The sequence below is a fragment of the Nilaparvata lugens genome, chromosome 7, assembly GCF_014356525.2.
Source record: "Nilaparvata lugens isolate BPH chromosome 7, ASM1435652v1, whole genome shotgun sequence".
NCBI lineage: Eukaryota > Metazoa > Arthropoda > Insecta > Hemiptera > Delphacidae > Nilaparvata > Nilaparvata lugens.
In genome coordinates this window covers 52,312,413-52,339,613 of record NC_052510.1, presented here as the reverse complement: position 1 = coordinate 52,339,613, position 27,201 = coordinate 52,312,413, and the positions used below count along the sequence as shown (strand labels likewise).

General features: G+C 33.6%; 1 protein-coding gene across 4 annotated transcripts in view; it reads right to left on the bottom strand.

Annotated features, from left to right (window-relative positions):
- Positions 1-4,989: 4,989 nt before the first annotated feature.
- The window catches only part of LOC111058214, a 107,720-nt gene continuing 85,508 nt past the window's right edge, over positions 4,990-27,201 (bottom strand). For 3 of the 4 annotated variants that reach the window (XM_039433090.1, XM_039433091.1, XM_039433092.1), the window contains 2 exons: positions 16,286-16,479; positions 4,990-7,305 (listed from right to left, as the gene is read on the bottom strand). In XM_039433090.1, coding sequence (XP_039289024.1) covers positions 7,013-7,305; positions 16,286-16,463 — 471 coding nt within the window. In that variant the 5' untranslated portion in view covers positions 16,464-16,479 and the 3' untranslated portion in view covers positions 4,990-7,012. Of the gene's footprint in view, positions 7,306-16,285; positions 16,480-16,946; positions 16,992-27,201 lie in introns of those variants that run through there. The other variant, XM_039433089.1, reaches the window with a different exon arrangement.

The window sequence follows — 27,201 nt, the reverse complement described above, 5'->3', positions numbered from 1 at the left end:
TGTTTGTACAAGCTTGATTGGCAATCTACGGAACAATGAAAAGGAGACTGAATTGTATGGGTCACATTGTATGAATGTCTTTGTATGAAATTCCACTGTTATTTTCACATGTTCCAGAGACCGAGAAATGTGATGACAACTAATAGTTGCGCTCATTGCACACAATAAAATTAAAGTACCATTCGAATACATTGTAACTTATACAATTCAAACACGAAATTTTACTCACTCGAACAAGCAGTATTGTTCCATTTGGGGTGAAGGGCATCTGTGAAAACTGAATTTTTAATCGAAGAAAATAGTATTTGTCCCAATATGCAATGAACAAGTGGAATAAGAACACACTTATTACTCGTATATCGCTTTGTACTAAATTTATTTTCTTTCCACAAAAAGTTCTCACATCATCATCATCAGGAGGATTGAATCTATGATAGAATGTTCTAGAATGTAGAAACTTCAGGATCGACTCATAGCTCACGGTTACATCATATAAGTTAATAAAACAAAATAAATCTCATAGCACCCTTTATTTTTAAAAAAACTTTAAAATAGTTGAACAACTAGTTTCGGTGATATATTACACCATCTTCAGGTTATAAAATAAAATCAATAAATAATTTTAGTTGTTCAACTATTTTAAAGTTTTTTTAAAAATAAAGGGTGCTATAAGATCTATTTTGTTTTATTAATTTAAAATCAGCCCATGTCAATAAGTGTTTCATCATATAAGTTGTTTACTTGTGTTGAAACTTCTGGAAACTAGAACTTGAATTTCTACTCAACATACAACTGTTGATTATGTCACAACTCACACTTATCTGAACGTTTTGTGCAAATAAACCCACTTTTAATAGTTGAGAAAGACAAAATATTTGATTTTTATTTATCAAAGAAAAATTTCACACCTCTCAGAACTGTGTTTGAATTGATAACAATAAAATATGACTCTGGGTGTGGGGGTGTGGATAAAATTTTCTCAATCCCTTACCACTATCCATTTATAACTCATGTTTGATATTCCATTGCTTAATTGTTGAGAAATGTGATTATATTCTAATAAAAATGACCATTTGCAATTCAAAATAACTTTGGAGATCTCAAAATTTTCTCTCCGTAACTTGATGGGTAGCCATCATTCATGCTATTATATATAGGTTCAGTTCAGCCATACTTGAAGTGTGTTTTTCAGAGCTTCAGGGTTCCGCGGAATCCTTCAAAGGGCATCGAGAGATTCTCTTTTGAGCAAACCATTATTTTGTTATGGTCTTGGTAGATGTATTAGGCCTATATAAAACACATAATATGTAATGCTTGAAGGCTTACGAGGATACGAGGATTCTCTTCTGAGCAGACCATTATTTTGCTATCGACTTCGCAGTATTATAATACGAGTAGATAGATTAAAGAACACATATGACATGTGATGCTTGACACACATGCATGTATGACACACACATGTGATGCTTGACACACATGCATGTATGACACACACATGTGATGCTTGAAGTTTTTGAGCAATTATGTTCCATTTTTGCCATAATCTTCACAATAATGAGGAGAAAATCCAAGTTTTTTTAGTAGCCGTGACGGTAGGAATTATTTTCAAGGCTTTACTCAAGACTAATATTTTAACATTACAAATATTATTCTAATTTTAGCTTCAAAGCCAAATAGGGCAAAAAATGTTAAAGCCTTAGCTCCAACAACATAGATTCTAGCTCCAACAACATATGATATAATAGGTACTGGAAACATAACTTGAACTGTGTGGATACTTACTTACACTTACTTGATCCTGTAATCTTTTCACTGTATCTGATATCCTGCGTCGAGTAACTAGTTAGCCAAATGATTCATCAATGAACATTCAAGTGTATCTCACAACTGCTAAGTTAACAAGTTCATTCATTAGTTTAAGAAGTCTTGTATCATTAGAAAGTGGAAACTTCATTGAATATCTGTTTCGATTTCTTTCTAAAACAATGTATTAGACTACGCCCAGCACACATACATCGATTTTTGTTCGTACGATATTTTGCCGTCCTTATGAATTCTATCAGATTGAACGGAACTTGACAAACATCATCTGTTTGAAATCATCTGTTCAATTAAATAGAATTCATAAGGACGGCAAAATACCGTACGAACAAAAATCGATGTGTGTGTGCGGGGCTATAGAGTTGCCAATTTTGACGGGATTGTGGTCACACTTTTATATATATTAATATCATAGATAAACGATAGCTTAAGAAGATAATTCATGTTATAGGTAGTCGTTTATGTTCCAAATTTCAAGCCGATTTTTTCTGTTACTCAAACCGATTACTGTCGACTACTGTCCATTATTACTGTTTTGGCCGGGTGAAGCTGGCTTCACACACACATCGATTTTTATTCGTAAGATATTTTGCCGTCCTTATGGATTCTATCAGATTAAGCGGAACTTCACAAACATCATCTGTTTGAAATCATTTAATAGAATTTATAAGGACGGCAAAATATCGTACGAACAAAAATCGATGTTGAATGAAAAAGACTAAGAAATTGTCAAAAAACCACAGATTCATTGATACTTAGAAAGACCGGTTTCGGTTATTAAACCATTGTCAACCTCTGATAAACTCTCTGTTTCTCTAAGGTCTTTCTAAGTATCAATAAATCTGTGGTTTTTGACAATTTCTTAGTCTTTTTCATTCAATTACCACAATATCAACTTCTCAACTACACAAAAAGGGAAAAATCGATGTGTGTGTAGCTAGCCTAAGAGGGTAAGAGCGGCACAGTATAAGAGACTTCATGTGTCACGTAGCTTAACGATAAAGAACTACTAGGACTATCGGCTTGAGTTAACATTGAAAAATGGAGCATAAACGCCCCATACTATGAGATATTTTCTTTTAGTATCTTTTCTCTATGATTACACGGTAACTCTTGGTGATTAGGGTCAGTACTTATCCTCCGAAGGCTAATCCTACATTGGAGCCGACTATTTCAGTCTGTCTGCATCCGACCGACGGATTGTTGATCTGGCGAGATCTATGTTCATCGATATGATCAAACAGGTATTTTTTTCTCTCAACTTATGTCCGTCCGTCTCTGCCCGTATCCCTATACGGAAGGATGAAAGTAATTGGCTCCAATTCACAAGTACCACTTGTAGGAGCAGCATTGAGAAGCAAGTTCATAATCTGATTATGAAATTGCGATTCTGATTCGGTTGATTTTTCAGGATCAGTCTGTACTGTATACACATCAAATGAAAATCTCGATATAGAAATTATTACCATTATTGAAAACTAGTGGATGAGAGAGTTATCAAGTAGAAAGTAGCGAGTAAAATTGATCACATCAAATGAAAATATCGATATGAAAATAATTATTAGTTTTATTAAAGACTAGCAGGTAACCCGTGCTCCGCAAGGGTCCATTTTTCAACGTAATGAAATCTTGAAGAATTGAAAATAGGTCTATAACCATCCTCGGTTAATTAAGAGTGTATATGAAAAATTTAAAGGTAATCATTTGAGTAGTTCAGACGTGATAATGCGTCAAACATAATTTTCCTATTCCGTAAAAGTCAGTTATTTCCTTTATTTAAGTATAGATTAGTGGATGAGAGAGTTCTCCACTTGGAAGTGGCGGTAAAAATGTCTCAAAGAGAGAAGAAAAGTACCCACTTTAAATGTTTCTAGTAATCACTTGGAGTTGATAGACGGATTCCGAAATCGTACATGATCCATATTACTTGCTGATGCGATTTTTGTATGGTTGTTATGAAAAATAGATGAATAACGCTCGCTGTGTTTACCTTTAATCGGAATAGGAGACTTCATTTTGTTATCAATGATTTAGATAATCGAACCACATTATCTTCGATTGGAGTGATAAAATATCTCGAATTCATTTCAGAGAAATGATTGAAAACACAAAAAGAGGCTTTACAAAGTTGAAAGGCTTCAGGTAAGAAGTTTTTCCACGAAGTACTCACTGAAGATGATAACATACCATGCAGTAAAAAGTGGGAGTACTTCAATTCACCAACTTGAATAATATACATCACTGTTCCACGTTCTTCTTGAAATGTAACCAAGGATCACTCACGGTTTCTTTCTCTTGTCTTATTTTCCTCTCATTGAGAGTAATGAAATATCCCAAATGGACTTGAAAGGAATTAAAATGAATTGTTCAAACATTCGTATTGCATCAATCTGTATTAAGTGAGAATAGCTAGAGATATGCTTAAGATAGGTATCTTCAGGTAGTACAGTAATTTATTTAGATGATATCAGGGAGAGCTAAACAAATATTGAATTTTATTCTATTTTTCAATTAATATTTCATTCAAGCGCAATCAGGAGATTAATGAAAAATTTGCTCCATAGATTTAGGGGAGAGCGTAAATTCTATAGTATTTCGTATTCCGAGCTCTTGGAATTTCTATATTGCTGGTATGATAGCCAAGAGAAATGAAATGTGAAAGCGGTAATGTATGGAAAGGAGAGTACATCTAGCCTACATCAGATAATAATTAACCACCTGAATGGTGAAATTAGTGTAGTAACAAGTGTGATATTTAACAAAATAACAAATCTCAATCAAAATGATTAGACATCGAGAATTATTTCTTGCTTATTCATTCTCAATCCCACTCTTCAATCACTGATTGAATCGATTATTTTCTTTGTCTCTACTCACAACTGAATACAATTAGTATTTAAATGAACGAGTCATCTTGATAAACCATTTATTTGACACAAATAACAAAAGAATCACAATTTATTTATAATATTTACATTTGGGAAAATGATTAGAACAGTTCATTCACTAAAAAGTATAGCTTGAGACACATGTTGATAAAGGGAATTTGATGTACGGTAGTAATAAAGTAACATTAGGAATTTCTCTTACTTATTTCACAGGTTATGATAGTATTGTAGTATATATTATACTGTTTTGGCATATACCAATTCATTTGAGTATATTTTATAAGATCGTAGTGTACCATTTATTCGTTCATTTTCCCATTATTTATCCACGATAATACAGTGTGTTTTGTATATTAGGTTATTCATCTGTAGACGAAAAATAATACTTTAGAGGAATGATAATATACAGTAGCATTTTTATACTCAAACAATTATCTACCAATGTACTCATTCCAAAATAACTACTGATAATCTGACAATTTATCTTGATTTATCAATAGCTCTTTGCAGATTTATAGCATTGATAACAAGAAACAATACATTATATATCCAACTCTAGATTTAGGAGAAAGGGGCTCATAGTAAAGTAAATTTTTTTATCAAGTCGAGCAGACCTTGATGGGTCTTTTCCGAAATGAAACTGAGGTTCACTTTAGAATCTTTACTAGTAATTTACGTGAAAAAGTTTGTACGTATCGTACAAACATCGGAAAGTAAATTAATGAATGAGAAACGGGACATGTTGTGTAACAAAGAGAGCTCTTTTATAAAATAAAATTTGGAAGCAGTAATTGTATCACATAGCACATACACTAGAAGAAAATACAGTATTTCTCATTCAACATGCTCCATCGCACCAACGGATCTCAATCATCATCACCATTAACAATATTCATGGAATAACATCTATAATTTTAAAGTAATAATATGAATGAGAGAGAAGCGTTTTGTTAATTGAATTGTGGGGAGATCACAATGGAAATTAAATACTATATAGTAAAATAATAGATTTTCTGTACAATTATAACACATAACACGAACGTCAAACCCATTCTTTCAAACTCTATGTACAATAATAAATTATGTATTAAAATGATGAATTGAATGTTACTTTTCACTATGTAGAAGTACTAGTTCACCTTTGTCGCGTTCAGACAGGATAAATTAACGAATTAATGATATTTCAAGAATAAGATAATACAGAAACGGTAACATAGGGGAACATATTTTTCATATTACTTCTCTCTTTCACCAACAAGTTATCACTTTATCAATAACTGACTATTTATGATATTGAAACCAGGAAAAATATAATTATATAACATTTTATAGCAATGAATATTATTAGAATATATCAAAAACCTTAAGAAAAGTTATCTGCAACCAAAATATACAATTTGTTGGCTGATTTCCAGTTATCATAATATCAAGTTTTCTAATTGTTAAGTCACAGAGGATAAATATAATAAGTGATCAAACTTCATCCAAATATTAGTTGTTGAATTTTCTATAGCTTATTGTTTCAATTCTCAATGGTTTTCAATTAACAAATGAGAAACATTTTCAATCGAGTCATCCTCAGAATAAAATGTAAGCTACTTATATAATTATAATCGAACTTAATTCTTATGACGAGCAGCGGTTCAAAGACAAACCAAACTGAAATACCATATTCCATGATTCGAGTAAACAGGTATAATCGGAGTAAAAAGTATAACATCAATAATAATGAATTATTTCCTTCGATGTAGAACAAATTCCGTAATGAATAAGAGATTCAATTTCTATTTGAATATATCCCAAGTTTCAAGTTGTAGATAAAAGTTTTCAAGTGAGGTTCATAAGACAGGCTATATTTTTATAGGAAGCCGTTTTTGAATTTCAGTCATATTTGTAGCTTTTCATCATGAGTTATTTGTAATATTTTGCTACTATCTCGTGCCAGAATGTAATAATATTTATTTTTTCTCAGTTATAAGATTGTTATATTTTTAGAATTTTTCATGCAAGGATGCAAGTGGTATTCATAGGAACCTTGGATTTTGAAGAAGGGGTTTCATTTCTAAGACTATCCAGTAATGTTCTTAGAATATTTAATATTTCAAGTTCAAGTTTTATTTTGAGTCCGTTAGGAGTATGTTCTTGGAATATTCCGTATTAGATTTCAAGTTGAAGTTATATTTAACTAACGGAGCGTATAGATGTATTTTTTTTGTAATTTGACGGGGTGAATTGATGTTTGAGGGGGGGATTGTTGTTTTGAGGGGGGCTGAGGAAGAAGTGAATAATTTGGGGAGACGAGGTTAGCGTCGGCGTTTGCCCCAGCGAAGGGGTTGCCCCATCGGTCGTTGCCCCATGATGTTGCGTGTCTCGGCCGACACCAGATCGGCATCAGGGGGCAAGAGGGCAGCAACTAGGGGCGCGCGTCCAAGGGGGCGCAGTCTGCTAGAGCCCCAGGCGCTCGAAAACGGTTTCCATCTCGATAAAGCTGACAGTGCGCGTTTGTTGGCTGCTAATCGAATGTTGGAGTTGTCCTCAAGGTCACGTTCCTGTTGGTCCTGGTCTTCATCGCCGTCCTCCTTATAGTCTTCGAAATCTGTAACAAAGAAATTGTATTTTTTTTGTTAAAAAATTGTTGAGCCTAAATAAAGAAACCCTATAAAATATCCCAAATATTACAGCTCAAACTTGTTCTCCATAGTATAGATTCATTATTATTTTTTGTTCACAACCCACAAAAATCTGGTGTGGCGCACTCACACAACTTTCCTTGCAGTTATGAAAATTGATCACCTGACGCTAGTGTTCCCGCGCATCTCAAGTCTACTATTCAAAGATCTAAGCCAGCTGGTGACAGGACAATAACGCTGCAGACACACGAAGTCTGCTATCTCTTTATAGTGAATTATTTAATAGAATCAACAGTTTGAAATTTAATAATCTTATTTTATCGAACCTCGAGCTTATTTTCAATTTTAGGTGAAAATGTTTCTGAACATTAATTGTAGAGATTTTTATGCTCAATCTTTTCCACTTGAATTTTTTTTTAAATTGTATCTGAAGCCTGAAAATTGGGAATCTAAAATCAAACTTTGCATAGATGGGGTGGAGCTCTTGGAATTTTTACAGATATGGGACTTGTGGCAGTTAATAGAGCTTATCAATGACTTTTTCAGGTATAAATTTGATCAAAATCGTTGGAGCCGTTTTCGAGAAAATCGCGAAAAACCCTGTTTTTGACAACATTTTCGCCATTTTAGCCGCCATCTTGAATCGCACTTGATCGAAATTGTTGGTGTCGGATCCTCATATTGTAAGGACCTTACGATCCAAATTTCAAGTCATTCCGTTAATTGGGAGATGAGATATCGTGTACACAGACGCACATACACTCATACACACACACACATACACTCAAATTGAAGAAATGAAACATTCCTAAATAATTCAAAATAGCTGAAACTTCACACTATTTTCTCTTTATTTTATTTTGTGTTCAATTTTCCAGTTTTTCGAAATTTAATTTAAACGTGACCTTGACTATGACTACGCCCCGTGTCGGAAAGCCAATTTTCTGACTCCAGCTGTTTAAAGTCTAGAACTTAGCTGAATGCCGAGCTCGGAATCCAGCCCTAAATTAATGATGCATACACAAAATTGAAATCGACAACATGGTGTAGTGCACTGGATAAAATAAGAAATACCTTATCAACAATGTTTCCCATGTGATAAGCAATTATAAAGATTGGGAATATGGTGTGGAAACTCCCGAATGATACAGCTCAAACTTGTTTTTAATAGTATGAATTCTTTATTCATTCACAACCCAGAAAAAACATATTGAAAACAGAATAATTCAAAACCACAATTTTAAGCTCAGCCAAAAATAAATTGTCCACATGATGAGCTGTGCTGGATAAGAAATACCTGGGTAACTATGTTTCCTATGTTACAGTTAAGTGAAGGATAAAAACAGGATAAATTTTTTTATTGGGTGGAGTTGGGACTTTCAAGTGCTCTCTACCACGGTATATAGACGAAGACAGTAGGTGTCACGCGCATGTTTGTGCTAAATTTCTGGTGTAGCTGACCTAATTTTTTATCCAATCATCTGTTTTCAACAAATAAGTTTCATGGGTGTTAAAAACCTCGGTTGTTGGCGATGACGCGATCTAGCTAGCTGGCCACTGCACACACATTTCGTGACCCCTACGGTTTCATCTAAATACCGTGCTCTCTACCACTCAACCTCGTCTAGTGATATGGTGTGAGAACGGGGGTAACAGAGAAACACTGGTAGGAGAAAGAGAGGAGATGATATGTTCGAAATGATATGAAGTGTGGAGAGATGAGACGGAGAAGTGAGTTGAGATGATAAGGATGATGATGGTGTTCATGAATAAGTAAGTATCTCTAAATAGTTGTTATTCAAATGTAGTAGTTAAAATGGTAACGTAGAGTGGTGGAGTGAGAAGTATTACTCATTCTATAAAAGTAGGCCCAATACAAAAACGTTGTACAGTAGAGTCCAAAACCCCAAAAACTTATATAATTGTATAATATTAAATAAATCATGTTGAGAGGTGCTTATCAAAAATAATTCGTTGGTGTAAACTTCATTCCACAAAAAAGTGTTTTTTCTGTTTGGGAAATGTGAATTTTGTGATGTAGTTAACTCTGCCGTCAGTGCTTCATTCAATCGATCAGTTCTAATGAACGTCGTCCTCACGGTTTTCCCATTGAAGAAAGGCTGGTTAAAAAATGGCTTCACTAACTTACGGTTATGAGATTAACAATATTGGTTTCAACTCAATGGTTTGAGAACCACCTTGAATCATTTATTCTCTATTCAGAGGTTCCTTAATCACCTACGCACAAGCCTAGGGTTCATGCTGGCGTCAACCTCAGCAACGATATTGAAGATTTATTTTAGAGTGAACTGAAATTTTACACAATGGCCCATATGAATAAAGTTGAGCATTTGCTTATACTTCTAAAATATGGAGCATTTGCTTCATTTTCTATGAATAAACGTGAGCAAACCCTTTTGCTCATGCTCATCAAAAAAATAGTTTGAGCATTTGCTCGAAAGTAAAAGCTTATACTCAAAATTGTATGAGTAAACTAGAGCATTTGCTCAACTTTTGAAGCAAATGCTTCAAAAAAGGTAAGTCTAGTCTAGAGCAGCTTATCACCTTTTGCTCACCTAATTCGTATGAGGAAACTATACCAGATACGATCACAACCAATAGTTGAGAACTATAAACCTCTTTTTAGATTCAACCATGATATATATCACCATCATTCCTACAAAAGAATAAATACAAAAGATACCTGATATATAAAGATAGCCATCACAAAATAGGAAATAGGCATTTAAGAAGATGAGAGTGTAGACTATATAAGGCTATTGATATTATAAGAATATGCTAAAGATTATTATAGGGATGACATTTTTTCACGCTATTATTTAAAAATTCTAAACTGAACTACCCTAAATCTATTTATAAATAGAAAACAGAGCAGACGATGCAAACACAAGCGGTGCCCCCTACTTGCATATTTAGCGCTTCCGTGAGCTATAAAAACAAAGTAAGGCTACAAAAGCGATGAAAAATCTTAAAAATAGGTGAGCGTTTGCTCCAGAGTTCAGGAGCATGAGGTAAGAGTATAAGGTAAAGCTTATTCATATAAAAATGAGCAAATGCTTTTGCTTCTACCTTTTGCTCATAAGCAAAACCTTATGCTCCATGCTCTTGCTCATGAGCATTTGCTCTGGTTTTATTCATATGGGCCATTATTTCTCGATTTTGATGTCTGAAATATATTTATGAACTCTCGATTCTCTCGCTCCACTCAAATATAGTAAACAAAGTGTAAGCCATTGCAGCACCTACTCATTCTGATGTCAACAGACTCATTCACTTCACAGTATATAACAGACCACAACAACGACATGATTGTTATTCCAAGCTGGAGACCCAGTTATTCCAATGGAGATGCAATTGGAAAATAAACATTGGATGCAAATGAATATAATCGCGCTGTCTCCATACTCTGAAAGCTCTCTGAAAAAATGTTTCACCGGAAAATTCCTTTCTTTGTTTTGGTCGGTTCTGAATTCCATTCAATTGTTTTTGAAATAATTATAGCTCTCTACTCTACTGATTTCATACAGTAATTTTCAAGAGGTTCTGGTGGGAAATGGTTAGAGACTGTGAAGTGGATACTAAGAATGCGTTGTGTGAATTTTCGAAGCTCAATTAATTGAGATAACTGAAAATTGTCTGCACGGGGAATTATTCGATTTGAATGCTCAGAATTATTTGCGTATCTAATCTTCAATATAGATGTTATATAGACAAAAAAGGTAAGAGAGAAATCTGAATAAAATAGTATTTATTTTAGTAACATGATTGGCCGATCGCATAATAAACTAGCCCCAATAGAGAAGGTATTTCAAATATTCATAAATAACAACATAAATAGAGAAGGTATTTCAAATATTCATACACCAACATAAATAGCAGCTTCACTTAAACTGTTCTTACTGGAAAAACAGCATGCATTCATTTACTTCACATACTTTCATCCGATAACAAAATTACTTGAAAAATTTAATTTATTCTATTTACATGAGCACAAAATGTAATAAATTTATTTGAAAGCAATGAAACGAAGTTGGAATTTATTTTGATCACAAACTATCGACTATGAACTGTACATTATGTGGAATACAAAAAGTAAATCACCCTCAAAAATAGAAAAAATGTTATCATTCTACAAAAATGTGTTTTGCATGAGATCCTCTACTGGAAAAATGTTTTATCAATTACTTAATTATTTATAGGCTTCAACAAAAACAATAACAAAATATTGGAATTAAACTCTAATTTGAACCTTTCTGTGTTTGATTTGATGTTATTGATGGCATTCCATGATTGTAGGTAAGGCATGATCGTTGGTTGTTTTTATTTTTCATCAAATCTATTCAAACAGACTTCAATTAACTTTCTCCAATAAAGATCATTGTTCAGGGATATCCTAGTTCTAGAATATCCTTTTTCATATCCTTTCCGCGGAGTACTACGCCTCTCTTCCTTCCGCAGGTACCCTCGGGCTAGGCATACTCTGTCTCATTATTGTTGGAATATTCTTTTATTCCTCGGTTAACGACATTGATAGGGAGAGAGGCTGGAAGTGAATTTTCAAAAATAAATTTCCACAGATTTTCACTCCATTCTACCGATAGATCATATAAATTTATCGACTTGCCTACAACTTCAAGACAGGGTTTCTTAACTGCAATACTAAGAAATTCTTCCTCTCCTCGAATTTCTAGAAACTTGATAATGTCGGTATCTAAATCGATTTAACTTAAAACTCTGTTTCTTCTAAGAAGGGCAGTTTTAAAAATATTCCTTGTTCATTAATTCTGTAGACCCAGCGGCTACAAGAAACGAATTCCAGTGTTTTCCACTTCCTATTAACCAATGGATTCTAATTTATGCATGGTGAGAGCAAGGGCTTGAAAAGAGTTTAAAGACTTGCGGCTATTCCGAAAAAATAAGACCAATTCTTTCTGAAAGATAGTCCCTATTAATGGAGCAAATTTATGCGATTTCATTAGCAGGTATTTGAGTATTCAAGACGTTTTGCAATTTGCTATCTTGGTGCGAATGAAGAGGAAATGAAACATGTTTTGAGCTTTACAATTTTTTCTCCATAGTTTGATAGAGTTGATTTTGATTTCATTCAGGTATGATTTTGATTTTATATATTTTGATTTGATAAAAGTTTTGAAATATCATTTGCCTTGGATAGAACATTGATACTTGGGACGCATTTTATTTATTAATTTATTACATTTCACACTCACGATATCAAATTATTGATTTGAAGAGAATCAACAGGATAATCGCAAAACTGTTTCTCTCTCTAATTTTGATAAAAATAGTCCAAAAGAGGTTATGGAACCACTTTAATAAAGATCAAAAAATCTGGTGTGGCGCACTCACACATCTTTCCTTGCCGTTATGAAAATTGATCACCTGACGCTAGTTTACTCGCGCATCTCAAGTCTACTATTCAAAGATATGAGACAGCTGGTGATAGGTCAATAACACTGGAAACACACGAGGTCTGCTATCTCTTCGTAGTGAATGATTTAATAGAACCAACTGTCGCCAACAGTTTGCAATTTAATAATCACATTTTCTCGGATTCCAAGCTTATTTTCAATTCTAGGTGGAAATGTTAATGAACATTAATTGCAGAGATTTTCATGCTCAATCTTTTCCACTTGAATTTTTTTGTTTTAATTGTATATGAAGGCTGATAATTGAGAATCTAAATCAAACTTTTCATAGATAGGGCAAAGCTCCTGAAATTTTTAAAGATATAGGACTTGTTGCAGTTGATAGAGCTTATCAATGACTATTCCAGGTATAAATTTGCTCAAAATCGTTGGAGCCGGTTTCGAATGTAACACACACACACACACACACACACACACACACACACACACAAACACACACACACACACACACACACACACACACACACACACACACACACACATACAGACCAATACCCAAAAACCACTTTTTCGGACTCAGGGGACCTTGAAACGTATGGTAATAGGGAGAGGAAAGTAAAAATGTGTAATAATTGATCTAGATCATCGAGGTGGATGATTTAGAAGATGATGAAAATAGTCTATCAGCATGTGTAATATATTTATATGAATGGTAAAATTAATTGGAACTTCGAAATTGAAACAGGTAGCATCAATCTACCTAAAATACATTGTATTCTAGGTACCTTGGGTAACATCACAAATATTTTTCTTCATTTTAGATTATGTATTATGTATTGTTTATAAGTACGGTATATTCTATACAGTGAGTAATTGAATGTGGACAATAATATATTCAGTTCATATAATTCAGATGAGGGTAAGTAGATGACAATAGTTTTTGGAGGATTTTAAAATAATTTGACTTTGAAAATGTAACGAAACAGGTTTCTCAAGCTACCTCAGTCAAGAGGCCTGATATTTGAAAATAGGACAACTTGAATAAGTCGATGGAAACTTTGAGAGCCTATGATTCAGATTGGTGATTAATTTCATAGATGCGCAGAAAATACATTCAAAACAAGTGTATACATTACAAGTTCTGCAATTATTCATCCAAGAGCTTTAATCCTCTACTAAGATTGCCTCTAGTTTTGGTTGCCAGAGTCTGATCAATCACTCCTCTTGTTCAAGAGCGTCAAATACTCTCTAGATATCATGAAAATATTGAACTGCAAGAGAATTAATCATGTTATCTGTGAATGCTACTCATTATGTGATTCACATAATATATCTACTTTGTTCGTTTTCCAAACATTTTCATCCTCATTATTAATCAATAATAGATGTGTGGTGTTATGATAAGAACAGTCATCAACCTAAATCTGAAACCATTAATACAGCTGCAGTAACACATATAACAAGTTGTACAGAATTTTGCTAGATTTACAGAAAATACATTCAAAACAAGTGGTTTCTTGTAGAAATACTGAATGAAAAAAGTCTATACAAGTTTTGCAAAATGCTTCACGAATGTAAAATGCTTTTTTTGGATAAGTTAACTTGACTTTTTATTTTCATGATTTTGTAGCACCTACTTGGAGACCATTACTTTAACACCATGTATTCAACTTCTGTAAAAAATTAAATTTAATATTAAATCACTTTCCACGATAATTATATGAAGAACGTAATCTCAGAATATTCATTGAATTCACCTACTACAAATTAATAGTGATGTCGACAGGGGAAGTTTTTGTGCCCAACACAGTGATTACTTGCATAGACTTGTTTCCTCCATTATTTTAGTACAATAATTGTCTGAGAATCAATAGGCCTTAGCATTGAATCATCCTTATCATTATTCAATTATTACCTATCAATATAGTCTTGAAGGTTTATATTGCTCTGCTAGGTAGATCTGATTGATATAAAAATCTTGCAAAACATTACATCTTGTATACTCCAATAATAATAATAATCCTGAAAATGTATGTAAAACGCAATATTCTTTCGTAACAGCTATGTCCAATCATTCCCTCCCTTACAAAACGATTAATTTAAACTTGGATCACGTCTGTCCCATCTACTATTTATGAATACAATTTGATAACGGAATTTCAATTGTCAATTCACAGTATCCTATCATCCTGTTTCAAGAGAACTCGTTTCCAAAGAATAAAAATCTACGCGGATAAAGGTGGTGGTCTCTCTCAAATCTTAACTCAGTTATGTATGAATTTGCATATTCTCGATCACAATTCACGCAATTGAGTTTGTCAATGAAGGCTGTCGATGTCAGAAGATGCTGGAAAAGGTGATTAAACCGTCGAAAACTAAAATATGGTAGCTGAGTCGACTCTGAGGCATAATTTCTTTACGATTTTCCTCTTCTAAGCTGAACTTGTTTCAATATGAACAGAGAATATCATTTTTGCATCTTATGAAATTCGAGGATTCTTCCATTATTTGCTTTATTTTGAAAAAATGTGTTTCAAATTTGAGAAATGGTCCTATACAGTGATGAGAACTGGTGTTTTTTGTGAAATTTAAGTATAAAATTCTATCCAAGAGTTTTCAGGTAGCCTACAGCAATAAAGAGAACATAGAATCTACTTTTTGGTTAGGGCTACTCTTAATTATCGAGAAATAGAAAATAAAAATCCAAGTATCCTTTTTTTGATTTTCACTTACAACTAATGTTTTAGTGTCAGGTTTAGATCTTAATGTCTTACTTTCAAAACTGATGTCTTACTTGAAAATGTCATTTTGGAACATGATGTGGGTAGAAATTGGAAAAAGGGCACTCAGATTTTTTATTTTTCATTTATTGAGAACTTCTGTGTTCTCAGTTTACTATGCATTATAAATAAACTTCGGCTATTAGTGAAGTAGTTGGGAGGTAAACAAACTGAAAGTCCTCTAACCTTATTGAAGAGCTTAAGGGTGAAGGAGGAGTGGGTACAATATTTTATTCACTCCGCTATATCTAGAAGTTACGTATAATTCTGACAAGGTGCGAACAGAACGATTATTTAACGAGTATGTTGCGTTGTAGATTTCCGTTTCGATCGTTAACATTAATCAGTTCGCAATGATGGAAGCATTTGATTGCCATCGTGCTGAAACTTGACCGTTCTGTTCACTCCCATGTTTTATAATGTGATTTTGTCTCATGGAGGTCGATTGCAAGCGCGATTTTAACTGAAATATAGACATCAAACTGACCATTCTGTTCTTACTCTCAGGCCCGGTTGCATAAAAGCCGGTCAAGTTTTAATCGTTATTAATTTCACGAGAACCAATCAGAGAAGGCTTTTTAGAACAGATAGCCTCTCTGATTGGTTCTTGTGAAATTAATCACGATTAAAATTTTGTGCAACAAGCACCATGTTGACGTAGTCGATGTCAACAGGTATGCTATTTTCACACTAACTGATACAGAAGCTAGTTGTATTGAGTGAAAAATGTGTAAGAATGTTTCAGGATGTGTACAGACCTCGCGAAGTACGTCCATGACCGGGCCCACTCGGTTGCAGCCAGCTGCTAGCCTCGAGCAGTGCCCGCACCTCCCGCTGCCATCTTGGCTCCAGCAGATGATCGGCTGCAGCCGCACCACTGCCACTCGCACGCACCACCACGCATGCGCAGCTCAGCACCATCACTCGCCACAGCATCCTTGGTCCGAATCTCCTGGAATTCCCAAATCACAACAACGTCTGTCAAGTATTTATAGTCATTGACACCTTATATACCTCACAAATCCACGCAGGGAGTATGTTCATTATACTATTGTTACACTATGATTTTGTAATTATGCTTTTCGATGAATAAATAAATTTGAATTTTGAGTTTGAAAGAATAAAATAGTTCTGTAAGTACCCTTATCTCTAAACTTTTTTATTGCAGAAGAATGGCAATATCGAGGAGAAAATGAATGAAATAGAGAATAGAAATGACATTATATGCCAAAAACATGATGTGGGTAATGAAATAAAGATTTAAAAAGGGTACTTAGATTTTTTAATTTCTACATAAATACGAGTAGCCCTCACCAAAACAGTCAACTAAATAAGTTCTGTATGAGACTATTTCCAGTTTTTTCCCTAGTGCTAGTATCAGTTTTTCATAACTGAATACTTATTATTCATAACTATTACATAGACATTGATGATAACAAGGATGATTCGTGGATGACGCATGTTTCCTCGTAAAATGATTTCCTTAGGAAAATAAAATCACTTGCTACAGCATTCTTGGCGTGAAGCTCAATGTCAATCTAGTCAACTAACTCATATATCACTTCACTTAGGAATATCAATTTTCTCAAATCAACTAACAGGAGTAAAGCGTACACATGACTAGAATATTTCTATTTTCAGCTCTATATTTATAGCTGAAGCTGAACCTAGTTTTATGTTTAGTGCTGGTGGTACGTTAATTACTGAGAACTACATAGCTGATAACTAGAGATCAACTCGTGCTTCCTCGTAGAAAGTGAGTAAATAGTTATCATTTCGCAGTAAAATGCACGTCATTCATATTAAAGATGACAACGCAAATTTTGTCGTTAAAGTGAGGATATGTGAGTTATATCAGAGACAAATGAATAGAAGTTGAACAGTATCTTTACTCTATGGTTATATACAGTGAATCAAAACAGATTCGTTATATTTGCTGTGAAATACATGTAATGAGGTGACTCTCAGACCAAAATAGCACGAAATGTTGCATCTCTAGTGGAAACAATTTGTCAAAACAAAACACTTAAATACTAGAGGATAGAAGAACAAACTGGACTCTGAAGTACGAAATAAACAGAGGAACAATTCTATCAGATTCGTATTTGACCAGTGGGTCATCTTTAATAATGAGCTTTATTAACAGGTGCTCACTCTCACAACATTATCACAAACATCATTAACTGCTACGTCAACATTTTCAGCAATTGCAATTTCGAAAGAGGTAATTAGGGATCAGTAGGCAAACTTAGTTGGATTATACGTTACACATTCATTGAAAATAATGAGAAAATGATAAGAACTTATCGATTATTGGTAGATAAATGGGTTGGTTGATTTGAAATTTAATTTACATTGTAAGTGGGAAGTTGTTAGAAAACGATGGAAAAAAGACAAAACAAACCACAAAGTTCATGGATGATGAGCAGGAAAATAGAAAATTGGATTTCCGTTCATTGAAAAATGACGAATCAAAAGGTATATAATGAAACCGCGAGGATTATCAAATAGGTGGGTGGCAAAATTCAAAATTGAATCCGTCATTGTTCCGATCGAAAAGCAATAATTCACAGTTGTAAATTGGAGTAAGCGAAGGTGATGTATGGAATTAATTCGGCAAAATTGAGCAGCAATTCTCATTACAGGTTGGCAGATATCATCCTCCACTCATAACAAAACCGATAGAAACATAATGGAACTGATATTGGACCAGACAGGTACTAACTATGATCCTGGGTTGCATTATTTCATAATCGACTCAAAGTAATATGGAACTTTGTATCTGTTGGATGCGATGAGTAGAGACGGCTTGGAGGATCGGGTGTGTGATTCATTTGATTTTAAATATCATTATCTGACATGATTGAATTCATTCCCAATTATTCAGAATTCAAGTGGATTTTCATGTAGCTTGAACTTGTTGAACCATTAAACAGTTTGATAATTGACTAGTGTTTATCAATTAATTGGGTAAATCAGTTATCAGTATCATCAGAAATTGTGTTAATTAGGGACTATTCTCATATTGATTGATTCATACAATAAGTTCATCATAAAAATGATAGGGAGAGAAAAAATAAGGTAACCTTGTGCTATTCCTCTCCCAAATTTGGATAAGGTTACACATAGTCCGAAATAGGTTAAGTCTTGTAGTTGTTCACTTCACAAAATTTCCAGTCCTTAATTATTCTCTCTATGGTTTTGTCAACAAATTAAATTGATCTTGAAACGTAACTGAGAAATTATTTATAGCATGCAAACATGCACTACATAAATATACAGATTAACAGCAAGGTTACAGAATTACTGTTATACATAACATATTGATCATGTATAGCAGTATAGTGGTAGTATAGTAACTGAAGTGTAGAGTAGTATAGTATAGTTGTTAATCCTGTATAGTAGCAGTATTGTAGTCACAATATCAGATAACCAAAAATATTAAGATGGAAAACTCAATATTTTATAGTTTCACTTGAAATAAACATTTGACCTCTACTAAGAGGCACCTTAAGCTCCGGATAGAACGAGTTAGTTGCGGTGAAAATCGATGCTATTAAACAGCTGTGCAATAATGAGTACATTTGGAGTCATCCATAAAGAAGCTGATCCATATAGCTAGCTGAAATCTACGTATCGACCTGACCGTTATGTTCGTTCCCTAACTCTACTTTCTATAATAGAGATATTTTTCTGAATTGATGTTACTCGATTTATTGTTATCGTGAAACAAGTAGCATACAGTAGCATTGAGTTGGCTGAATCACCAATTTTTGGCAATATTAATTTATTGTGTAAAAATTATTAAAACTTGACAATTTTTATATTATTTGTCTGTGCATCTATATTTTATTTATCAAGTACTTGATTATTGATAAAATTCAACATCCATAGATCAGAATTGTATCATTTGTACTGCTGTTATTAGATTAAAAAAACGTATTTCTTATTTTTAGAACTCGTGGCTGGAGCTCAAGGCTTCTTTTCCAGTCACGCCAAAAACTATTGTAATTTAAAGATTATTTCATTTGTAAAAATATTTCTAGTATTTGGCAGTAAATTCATTATTCATTATTCATATGAAAATACATTATTTTTTATTAGACTTGAAAACCCACTGAAATCTCCCGCCAAGCCTAATCGTCCAAACAGTTATAATCACTTGATATGAAAGCGTGTGGGATTGTTGTAATGTTGACAAATAATATCGTGAGGCTGGAGATTTGTTGGCAGTGGAAACCATAAGAATAGATGTAATGGTGCGCAAACTTGTGAGGCTCGGTTGCTTAGGAGACCAGCTGAAAGCTGAGGCCCGAGCGACTGAATCAATTCATGCGTGATGATGTCTTTATGTCTGATGATTCAAGTGAAGAGAGAGCTCTCAAATATTATTAATAGTCCACTGACGGAAGATGTAGCTTCAACGTTTACTCATGATGTACGTATTCTAATGGATTCTAATCCACAGAAATGTGATTTACTACTAATGATTATTTGATATCTCGTTGTTGTCTTTTATAATGATTTATCATTTGATATTTTTCATTGTTGTTATTGCATTATTCTGTATTATTAAATATTTTGATGTCTTATGGTCGTGAGTTTCGTAGCTGTTGAACAATGAGTAACTCATTTCATTCATTTGAGTATGTAACTAATTTGAAAATCTTTGAGGGATTAGAGTGGTATTCAAGGTTGAGGATTTGGCTGAAATGAGTCTAGAACTGTAAGTAAGAACTCTGTGTAAGATTCTAATACTGTACAAAATATCTTCAACTAATCTCCACACAGATCTTATTATGAATGATGTGGCATTGAAATTTTGCAAATTCATTATGACTTGAGAGGCTTACAAAACCGTAGGTCTTCCTCATTACTTTAACGAAGTTAGGACTAGATTCTGTGCAGAATCTGACCGTGAAACTACTAACCTATTTCTTACTACTCCATCGAAACTTTATTATGAAATGATTTTCAAAATAGATAAACGTAACTATCATTCAGAATAATTATGGCAATGTCTTTTCAAAGTCGATTCAGAATATGATTCAGAACAATTCAGTGTTATTGAAGATTTGAATGAATTATTTTGAAGATTTGAATGAATTGTTTGATATTGATAGAGTGTTAGAATAGCATTTCATTCCAAGTAAACCATTCAGGAATAAGCAATATTTGTGAGATTATGTAGTACGGTTGATATTACTAAAGTTGGATTCCATTCAAATAAAATACAGTGTATGATGCATTAGGGAAATGCTATGACTCACTAGACAAGCCAAGGTCAAAAATGGAGCTTTGGTTGCTTTCTGTAGATAGTAGGGAGGATAAAAACAATAAATTCAGATTTATGATTATAAAAGTGAAAGAGAGAGAATTGTCAAGGAATGAAATTCGAAAACTGCATGGAAAAGTAGAGAATAGCAGAATATATGGACCTACTAGATCGTGCTTTATTGCTGGGTATTCAGAGATAAAGCTTATGAATGCATACAATGTATTTCGCTATCATTTTCCGATACTGTATCCCTAAATCCTGAACAATTGTTCAACTCCATGATTCTCAGAGCTCCCATTGGATTTGAAGTTTAGGTTTTATAATTCAATCTAATCCAAATCCATATTCATTGTTTTCCTATGAATTTTTCTTCTCCCTAGCGAAACAGTTTGAAACAAACATCGAGATATGATCAAATTATTTCAGGTTTTGTTTGTCATTTTGGGTGTTTCCACATTACTGGCAGGAATCCAGGATACTTTAACGAGTAAAAGTCTGCCCTCTTATTGGAAGTAGATGAAATATATGCAATAAGTTGAATAATTCAATTTTTCTCAGTACGATCCTCATATAAAATTGGCAATATATGAAAGTCAATGAGTTTGGATTCATCAAAATATTTTTTTTCGAAAGCAGAACCTTTAATAAGTATTGAATAATTCTGGAATCCTAATCATTCGTATTAGGGAAAAGAATGTCTGATATGAGAATAGTCCATTGAACCAGAGAAAGTGTTCTTCAGTTCTGGGTTAGATCAATGAGCATCGCTTCAATAAAAACAGAAAATAGAATAGGAGACTTCTTGCTTCAAATTTCAATCCATATATTCTCTCCCCATTGATTGATCTCAGAATAAAACTCACAACTTTTCAATTACATGTGAGATAATCTATCAAATTCGGTTGACTATTCCGATTTCACACAAAATACTATTGAAATGCAATCACTCTTACATAAATTTATTACTCTCTTCAAAATTTTTCACTCTTCATTAACTTTTCGACTTGACTTCATTCTAAAATAATATTGAATGATTGAAATAATTTATAGCCAATATTATTCATATGATAAATACGGTTCCTGTTGCACTATTGTAGGCGTATTGTACCTACTTTCTATTGCCAATATATAAGATATTTACATACTTCAAATTTCCCAATTGCATGTACTATATCCACAATCGATTTATACTGAACCATACTATACCGAGATAATTGAACGAGCGTTAGCGAAGCTCTCACTTTTGACTTTCTAGAGCCCAAAATCGTTTTCTATCTGTTTGTATGTTTGACAAGAACTTTAGAGAGAATTTCGTATCATTTATTAGTACCTTCAAAATGTTGAGGTCATTGAAACGGTTTGAGATATCGATGTCTGGGTTTCGCCATTAATTTTCCTTTGAAATGCTGTATATAAATCATGTATCTCATGACCACCATTCCATTTGAAAAAATGAAGTTGAATTCAAAATGAAGCTGGATTCGAAGTGAAGTTGGATCCATATGACAGATCCAAGATGGCGGAAAATGATTTCATGAGCTGTCATAAGGTATGTAATAGCATTGGATGATATCACAGTTTTGTGATTTATTGAATGAAAAAGACTAAGAAATTGTCAAAAAACCACTGATTTATTGATTTATTTTTTGACAATTTCTTAGTCTTTTTCATTCAATATGAATAATTACCACAACATCAACTTCTCAACTACACAAAAAGTTTTGTGATTTGTTATTGAAAATCTTTAATACGGCACTCTTTTAGAATAGAAAATTACAGACTACAAAAATAATAATAAATACATATTTAATGCACCAAAAAATTCGGCTGAGGAATGGAAAATTGTTTTTTTCTCACTTCAGTAGCTCCAGTCTTCCTGAATACATTTTCAAATTATTAAAAAAAAATTTAATTTGTGAAGTATTTCTCAAATATAAGTGATATCAATTGAATTGCTATGTAACAGTGTTTGAAAATAATTAATCAAGTCATTCAACTTCTGCTATAAGTTTTCAATAGGCTATGTGTTGTTTTGAAAATTGAGACGGGCATATTTTCGTCCGAAGTAAAATTATGTAAGTATTCAAATTTCTGGAAATTTTCTATTAAAGTTGCATCGTTGAGAACCCTCAACACCTGAAACTGTTTCAGCTTGAAACAGCATCTCAACAGTATTCCAGTTTGTCTTAATAGCAGCATCAGGATATGAAGGTGGGGGATGATGATTTTCAACTGTCATAAGGTATGTCATAGTATTGGATGATGTCAAAGTTTTGTGATTTGCTATTAAAAATCTGTCATAATTTTTTGGTATAGGAAATCTCAGACCACAAGAATAAAAATGAAAAACATAATTAAGCATCATCATCTTACGTGCGAGGATTTGGCTATTGCCTGCTACGACTTACAAAAAAACTGCTTTATACACAGTACTTCAACGAAGCCACTTGAGAGTAGAGTACAGGCGGCAGAGATGAGATTCCTCCGCAGAACTGAGTGCTACAATCGGAGAGATCGTTTTAGAAATGAAGATATCCGATCTGAGCTGGGAATATTCAATTTGTATGAAGAAGTTCTAGGATACCGAATACAATGGAAGAATCATATAAAATTAATGTCTGCAGAAAGGCTTTCCCTTCAAGTATTAAATTATAGACCAGAAGGTCTATAGACAATATGGGAAGGCCAAGTGAGAGATGACAATAAATAACATAATTAATGCACCAAAAATATTGGCTGATGAATGAAAAATTGACTTTTACTCATTTCAATAGTTCCAGTCATCCTGAATACATTCTTAAATTATTAAAAAGAATTTACCTTGTGAAGTGATTTCCCAAATATAAATGATAATAATTGTATTGCTCTGTTACAGTGTTTTTGGAAATAATAAATCAATTCATTCAACTTTTCCTATGAGCTTATAAGTCTTCAAATTTTTACAAGACTTCTACCACCTATCCCATTTTAGCTACTTCTACTATTCTGTTTGAGATTTGAATAATTGGGACATCATATTACATTGTACTTGAAGTCGACCATAAGATGCAGCTCAAGTAAATAGTAAATAGCAAATGATGATGGTCAGACAAACTTATGTTCTCCTGACCAAAAACTACACATCATCTTAAAGACATTGAAAAAAATATTAGTGTATATGTGTATTAGTGTATATATGAGACATTTGAGACTCATGAGCTTTATATGTGTTGTGTATCTGCCATACGCTAAATAATAAATACAGCTAAAGTGGAACAATTTCAAACTCTCACAGAGGTTTCCAGTACAGATTTTCTCACTGATAGTTCTTGATAACAACGATCCAAACAGAGCTTGGTCATTCGGCAAGTAATCAGAATTAGATTAATATTGAAATCTACCGTTCAAATTAAATCTGCTTTCCTCCTACACTACTATTCTGAAAATTAATTTGGATTAATATTGGAGTTTACTATCAATCTGATTTGATAAGTAATAAATCCAACTCATCTCACTCGAGTTTAGTTTGATTTGTTGTGTTGCTGCAACGTATCGAAGAAAAATGTCTCTGATTGTCTCCTACCCTCCCCCAATTTATTCGCGAGGAATTTGATGGGAAGGTGAGTTGGATGGGACGGTGGGGGGTTCAGGAATTAATCGCGAAGGGTTGAAAGAGACGTTATTACTGGAGCAATTAGCAGGGTACCCCCGAAGACCCTCAATTTCCCCCCCCTCAAAACCACCACCCACACTCTACTTTGCTCGGCTAATTTGTGGGAGAGACTGATAGTAGTGTCTCCAGTCTCCAATATCAGCTGCAGCGAACACTCAGCCGGTAACACAGAACACAGAGTACCAATTGATTCATTACTCATTCGAGATTGCCAGTAACCACGTTCATTGATAGTGAAAATGTTTTGTTTGAATCATGACAGCCTAAATCGTCACAAGTGAGTGGACTGTGAGGCCTTTGTTTGAATCACGAGGGGATCTCATGGGAATTCCTCTATGGTGGGAGATGAAAAATGAATAAAGATGGAATTGTGAGTGAGGATTGAGAATTGACCACTGTGAGTGATGTTTCTTTGTATAGGAGTTAATTGTTATAGATTCTCATAAATATTTTTATAGTTATTTTGGATGTGTTCCAGGCATCAGAGATGAGGCTTCTGCGAAGCATTCAAGGATTCTCAAGACGAGACCACATAAGAAATGAAACAATTCGAAGTGAGTGCAATGTGCAACCACTAACAGAAATCATAAAAAAAAAGATTGAAGTGGACAAGTCACCTGCGTCGTATGCCACCAACGCGTCTTCCACTACAAGCTTGGAAGTTGCAGTTGGATGAGAAAAGAGACGTCGGAAGACCGAGGAAGCGGTGGATACCAGAACAGGCTTTACAAGCCTAGACCATGATGGATGATGATGATGATGATGATGGATGTGTTTCAAAAATATAAATGCTATACTCTCATCACGGAAAAAATTCTACAAACATTACTTACTATTACAGGTGAGAATATTACTATTCCATACCTATTGAGGAAGTATTTTGAAGAATAAGTAGAATAATTATCGTTTTAGTTGCACATTATTATCCAAGTTTCTCTGTATGTATTATTATAAATGGATAATTGAAAATGGATATAATATCTGAAATGGAGAATTGACATCCGATATAATCGAGCAAGTATTTCTCAAAGGCATCACCGATTTCTATCAGGTAATTATTGTGATTTTCCTTGTTCGAATTGAGAATGTAGAGCTTCATGTTAACGGTGTTATCTTTGATTCTCTTGAAAATCTCAATTTGCTGTTATCAGAATACCTACTAGTAATGTATCAACTAAAACAATAAATTGATGTAATCTGGTATCACTCTCATAGCGCAGTCGACAAATAGGAATTTATCACTCAACAGGACTTTTTGCTATTTTCCCATCAATTAACTCTCGGTTGAATATTTGAAGCTCTCAGGAATATGATAATTGTCTCGACTATAACTCCAGAGGATAAATTTCAAACCAAATAACATAGGTTTTTTCAAAATAAAAATAAAATCTAAATATACCAAGATTGCCTTTTTTAGGCAATAAACTTCCTTTTGGCACAAACTGCATCTAAATTGATTTAATATAACAGTCTCACATACTGTCATTAGTTCCGCAAACTTTCCCCCATGATAATGATACAATCAAGAACGGCTTGAAAATTCTATATTCCTTATATTCAATTAAGCTGTATTCCCTTAATAGTTTTACTTCTTCAAAAATCTCAAACTTCACTTGGGTTGATTTCTTGAAGAGTTTCTAATAGTTCTCATCTCATAGGTTTGATTTCATTTGAGGGTTTCGGCCTTCACCTTCCACTCTACATTCAAAGCTGTTGGCTAATCAAGTAGGGGATTTGTGAGTGGAATGACAACGTCTTTCTTCCCCCCCCCCTTTCGATCATCACTCTACGCTCAGATTTATTGTCAAGTAGCCAAACAAGATGCTTGTTGCTTGATACAAACAAGAATCCATGCCATTGCTTAAATTGGCCTTCAGACAGATCTGAGATTAAAGCCACTGCTATCGGTTCAGGAACGAGAAGATAACATACAAGAACATAAGACGTGAATGTTTGTTTTAGCTGGTGTGAACGTTGATCTATCAACGCTAGTTAATGAAACTGATCTTCCAGCTAGTTGGATTAACTGGTTTTTGGTTGTCATAGATTCAGCTATATTTTCCCAAAAATATTAACTCATTGAGTTAATGTGAACGAGTTAATACGAGTCAATACTTAATGTGTTGAGTTAAAACGCACTGTGTGTTGTTTTATGTGCTTTGTTTTGATATTTGAAATATGCCTGTAAACTCTAGTTTATTGAAATATGAAATCAAACAAACGAAGTGATATTCTCATTCACCCATGTACACTTCCTTTTCGGCCAAAAGTAAGCTTTTGAATTTTCTGTACACTTTCTGTATAATTTTATGTACACTTTTTTGATCTTTCACCAATGGACATTCAACTGGAACCAAATTGTCCGGGAGAATGTCAGAAAGTCTTATGCTACCACTAAAATAATAATAATAATGCCACTCTTAATCAATTCTTCAACATAAGAAGATCACTCATGTTTGAAAACGATGCAGCAAATGATAGATTTTCATATTCAACTAGATTTTAACACGTTATTCATCAGTGACAGTCATAATGGAAGCGAAGACGATTATTCTAGCAGGAATAATCGATTTTTAATAATCAATCAAAACATTCAAACGTATCTAATAACATTCAATACAACAAACAGGAAACGACAATGAACCTATGTTTACATAATAGGTTTCCAAAAAAGACTGGAGCTTCAACTGGTTCATTCACTATTTAGCGTTTATTTGAAACAGTAGAGTTCCGTTTAAGCTTGA